This window comes from Populus euphratica, unplaced genomic scaffold (genome assembly GCF_000495115.2).
Source record: "Populus euphratica unplaced genomic scaffold, PopEup_1.0 scaffold5.1, whole genome shotgun sequence".
In the NCBI taxonomy this organism is placed as follows: domain Eukaryota; kingdom Viridiplantae; phylum Streptophyta; class Magnoliopsida; order Malpighiales; family Salicaceae; genus Populus; species Populus euphratica.
In genome coordinates this window covers 3,734,413-3,739,275 of record NW_011499848.1, presented here as the reverse complement: position 1 = coordinate 3,739,275, position 4,863 = coordinate 3,734,413, and the positions used below count along the sequence as shown (strand labels likewise).

The 4,863-nt window shown below is 38.3% G+C and overlaps 1 protein-coding gene across 5 annotated transcripts; it reads left to right on the top strand.

The window, feature by feature from the left end:
* Positions 1-258: 258 nt before the first annotated feature.
* On the top strand, positions 259-4,311 carry LOC105116199 (probable 6-phosphogluconolactonase 1). 5 transcript variants are annotated; one of them, XR_840489.1, is made up of 5 exons: positions 838-1,001; positions 1,546-1,719; positions 1,805-1,940; positions 3,220-4,076; positions 4,176-4,311. XR_840489.1 is itself a non-coding variant. In XM_011013443.1 (4 exons), exons 2-4 carry the CDS (start codon positions 1,547-1,549, stop codon positions 3,709-3,711), a joined length of 801 nt encoding a protein of 266 aa, XP_011011745.1. In that variant the 5' UTR covers positions 259-267; position 1,546; the 3' UTR covers positions 3,712-4,308. The 5 variants fall into 5 exon arrangements, 3 of the variants coding, with proteins under 3 accessions (XP_011011745.1, XP_011011737.1, XP_011011731.1); XR_840487.1 differs by having other exon boundaries at positions 4,167-4,311; XM_011013443.1 differs by lacking the exon at positions 838-1,001 and adding an exon at positions 259-267 and having other exon boundaries at positions 3,220-4,308.
* Positions 4,312-4,863: the final 552 nt, after the last annotated feature.

Genomic DNA, 4,863 nt, shown 5'->3' with positions numbered 1-4,863 from the left:
AAGGTTCAAGAATTTGAGAGAGGTCAAGTGTGAGACAGACGCACAAATACATTTGGAAACTTAAAAAATTAGCTGGTTTTTGGGGGAGAAGCGAAAAGAAACCGAAAAAAATAAAAAGGAAAGAGAGGATTTTCTAAAGAGAACAAAAAACTAACATAGAACTGGGAAGGAAAAGTGATTGCTTGTACATGATAAAGATCAAAGAGACTGAAGAAAGAAGTAAGGAGAAAAAGAGAAAGGAAGAAAATCCCTGAAAAACAGAAAGGGGTAAGTTTTAGCTATCAGTGAAAGAAGACGGAAGTCTCTATTGGTACATTTGTCATGAAATGATCAGGACAGGTTTTTGGTGCCATGAGACTCTCTTTCTGTCACAAACTCTGTGAGCTCCTCCTGATTTATCCATTTATTTATTATTTCCAGAAAAAACAAGATAGACCAATCAATACCAATTAGTACGTGCGCACAACAAAACTCAGTGGTTTTTATATTACATGTATCATTGGTAATTAATAATCTTGTTATTTTTTAAAAAATAAAACAAAAACATTTTGGGATAGATTAGATGTAATGGAATGGAAGTACGGAGGAGAGACAGGAGAGGATCTAGCATTTGAGAGATTCTCTCATTTATATAAAATATATAAAGGAGAATAGCAGACGCAGAAGAGGAAGAAGAAGAAGTTGTAACAGACAAAATTTCTTTTGTTTTTTCTGTCTAAAGTTATCCGTTTACGTTGTGTACGTGTGTTTTGTCACGATCATTACATACACGTGGAAACCCACAAGGTAATATTGGTTCTCTTCTAGTTCTTTTCTACTTCAGCTACAACTTCTTCTTCTTGTGCGTCTACAGCTCTTCTTTTTATTATTATATATATGTATACACAGAGAGAGAATAGAGGCTGACATGCATATTAATAATCTCGTGTTTGTGTCGATATATACCCGTCATCATCACCATCTTCCATTTTCGTTTCTTTCTCTCTTTCTCCTTCTTCCTTGTAAGCACTTGTTTCCATGTATTATTGCGGAAGTCCTTTTCTTTTTCTTTTTCCTTTCCTTTCTTTTCATTTATTTTGAGAAATCCGTATGCGTGTTTGTGTTGCTTTGGTTTATTGGTGTAATGGGGCGTGATATAATTTTTTAATGGTTTTTCCGATCTGGGTTTGGTTAATTTTTTAGAAATCTCTCTGTTTAACGTATCTTCCTTTTATTTTTCTGGCACTGTTTTTGAATTATAATGATCTTGCCATTTATAGTTGGATTTCCATTTTATAGTTGTCAATTTGGACTGAATGTATCAAGTGATTTTTCTTGCTTGCTGTTTATATGAGAATTTTTCTGTTTCATGAATTTCGTATTGGATGAGTTGCCAATAAACTGCGACACTTGGTAGATATTTGACGTTATGGTTCTCTCTCTGTTTTTGCTTTAATTGTTGCCACTATGCTGTTTATGTTTTGTTGCTCCTTTGACCATAAATTTGTTTCCTGGTGTTCATTTGTTAAATATGTTGATGATAGAGTTGTTAAACTTGTTGTGTAGGATGGCTTATTCTAGGGTTCATAAAGATAGAGGAGAGTTGAGGATTCATGAGAATTTGGATGAGCTTGGCACTGATTTGGCAGAATATATTGCTGAATTATCAGAGGCATCGGTGAAGGAGAGGGGTGTCTTTGCCATTGCCATATCTGGTGGTTCTCTCATTGGCTTGATGGGGTATTTATGCAATTTCATTTCATGTTTCCTCATTTTTTGGTTTTATGATGTTTGTGTGTTTGTTTAAATTTCTGGTGGATAACAGGAAACTTCGTGAAGCTCCTTATCACAAGACTGTAGACTGGGCTAAATGGTATATATTTTGGGCGGATGAACGTGTGGTGGGGAAAACTCATGCTGATAGCAATTATAAGCTTGCGAAGGATGGTCTTTTGTCCAAGGTTTGTGCCGTTGTTAGTTTCTTATATATACATATATAACTTTCCTTTTTCTACAAGCATGCTGTTATCACTTACCAGTTTCCAAAAAGACGGAAGGAAATTGAACTGAAGTATTTTAAAGTGGCTGCCTTGGTCAAGCATTTGCTGCATCTTGATTTCTTTTTGTTCACCAAATAATCAAGTACCAATTCTTCTGTTTTCGTGTTAAATCGGCAAATGCATTGGTTTTAACGTGATGCCATTGTTAGTATATCCACCTCCCAAATCTTGTCTTGATTCCATGCAATGCTTAGGTTTTCCTGTTTTGGGTGGGTAATTGGCATTTATAATTGATGCCAAGTCTCTCACGAAACCACCTCATCTAGTGATTAGCTGACTGTAGACTTCTGGTGTTGTGATATTGCATTGAATAAAGAGTACTATGAGCTTCATGTTTCCATTTTGTGTTGTTGCATGCATTTTCATTTTTGAGTCTATTTTAATTCTTCTACAATGTCTGTCTTCTTTTCAAAATCTGTGGCAAACCACTGCTATCATCCAATATCAACATTTTTGCAGTTCAATGAATTTTGCAGCTAAAAAAGATGTCTTAGGAATTGGGCTTCTATATTGCTGATTCTTTTGTCCATTTCTACTACAAACACCTTAAATAACGGGATAATTTTGAGTTTCACATGGCACTAACCTCTGTCAAAGGCAGTTTCTGTGTATTTGTTGTTCATCTGCTCATTCGTTCATGATCTTCTCTTTTGTTATAAATGGACTATTTTTATACACTTCTACTCTGCACAACTCAATATAGCTGAAAATGCCACCTACTTTGGATTGGCTTTTTAAAATCGATCTTTTTTTTCCTTTTGTACTATGTAGACCAATATTCCAGAGTAGATCTTTGACAATCATCTTCCATTTCCACCCCAGCCACTCTTCTTTCTGTCTATTTCAATCCACCTTCTTAAGCAGCTTCTTTCATCTTGTATTTCAACAGATTCTGTTCAATGTAGTTGACATGGCAGAAATATTGATAATTTTAGAACAAAGGCCTTATTCAAGGTGTTCTCTTTGTGAACACCACTGCAGGCTTTTTCGGGCTTCACATTCCTTGTTGCGAAGGGTGGTTGTGAAAATTACCCTACTGGTACTAATATGAAATAAGAGTTGCATGAATATGAGCATTAAATAAAAATGAGATCAGAAAGTTGATGTTTGTCTCTATATTGTGTGGTTATGCTTTGACATCACATACGTTCTTATCATCGCATGTATGTTATGCTAGCAGGTGCCCGTGGTACCCAGTCATGTGAATTCTATCAACGATTCAGTGTCAGCAGAGGAGGCTGCTGATGACTATGAGTTTCATATTCGACAGTTGGTGAAAACACGGACAATTAATGTGTCTGATAATAGTGACTGCCCCAAGTTTGACCTCATCCTTCTTGGAATGGGTCCTGATGGTCATGTTGCTTCGCTATTCCCTGACCACCCTATGCTTGACGAGAAATCTGAGTGGGTAACTTTTATTACCGACTCCCCCAAACCCCCACCGGAGAGGATCACATTCACTTTGCCTGTCATCAACTCAGCATCCAATGTGGCCGTGGTTGTGACAGGTGAGACCAAAGCAGAGGCTGTACACTTGGCAATTGATGATGTAGGGTCAGACTACCTGTCATTGCCTGCACGGTTGGTACAGCCAACAAAAGGGAAGCTGGTGTGGTTTTTGGACAAGCCAGCTGCCTCAAAACTTGACGGTTCTCAATTTTCTGAGTAGAGCCAAGCTGTTACTGCCGATATGTATGTTTGTGTGTGCAGTGGACGGACTCAACACCCGTGGATCCTTTTCTTTCTGTTAGCGGCCCCCCGCGTTCTCCCTCTTCTTTTCCCTTTTCTCTCGTTTGCTTTGGGTTAGATTCTCCATTTTATCCCCTCTTCTTTAGAGGAGTTGGAGAAGTGTGATATCCTTTTTGTATGAAGAATAAAGTTGGGGCCTCGGTGCAAAGACTTCTCCTGGTTCTGTTTCTTCTAGGATGGATTATGAAGGCGGGATAATAGCTCACGGGAGAGCTAGCCCAACGGGATGTTAAAAGAGATTCTGTCTTTTGCTTTACAGAGAGATTACAAGTTCCATGACATTCTGTAGGGCTACCTTTGCTCTCTCTCTCTCTCTCTCTCTCTCGCTCTCAGTTTTTTTTTTTTTCTCAGATATAATTTGACTCTGGCATTTAGTCCCTACAGGTTGCATGCAAGCGAGCATTGACAGCAAGTCAAAAGGTTTACAGCTCACACCGAAATTCTCTGGCACCCTTGGGGCTTAAATCTATGGAACTGAAATGCTCAAATGCAGCATCATGTCCTATGCTATCTGATATTATTGTTGTTCTTTTTTCCCTGTTTCCGTCGGGTATTGCTCTAGTTCTTCACAATACCGGAATCAGCAGGTTCAACCAGGCATGCATAAATTTTAAGTTTGTTAACTGAAACAAACAAACAACCGACATCGTACCATTTGCTTTTACATTCCTGTTGGACTTGATGATTAAGCCGTTGAAGGGAAAGTAAGCAGGAAAATGAAAAAGGAAAGATTGAACAGAAACCTAATCCTGCCTTAAACGTGACATCGCTTTCCATGGAAATCATGGTTAGCTTCTTCTCATACTCTCAATAATCATGAACTTAACCATCTAGATGGTGGCTAAGTGGTAAGAACTTGGAATTAAGAGATTTGCTCCCTCTGTGGTCTCAAGCTCGAGTCCTTGGTTGTTCATATGATGGCCACTTGGAGGCTTACATGGTCGTTAACTTCAGGGCCCGTGGGATTAGTCGTGGTGCGCGCAAGCTGGCCCGGACACCCACATTAATCTAAAAAATAATCATGAACTTAAATAATGGTGAGAGCATCTCTCAACTCTTTCAAGAAAAGTGA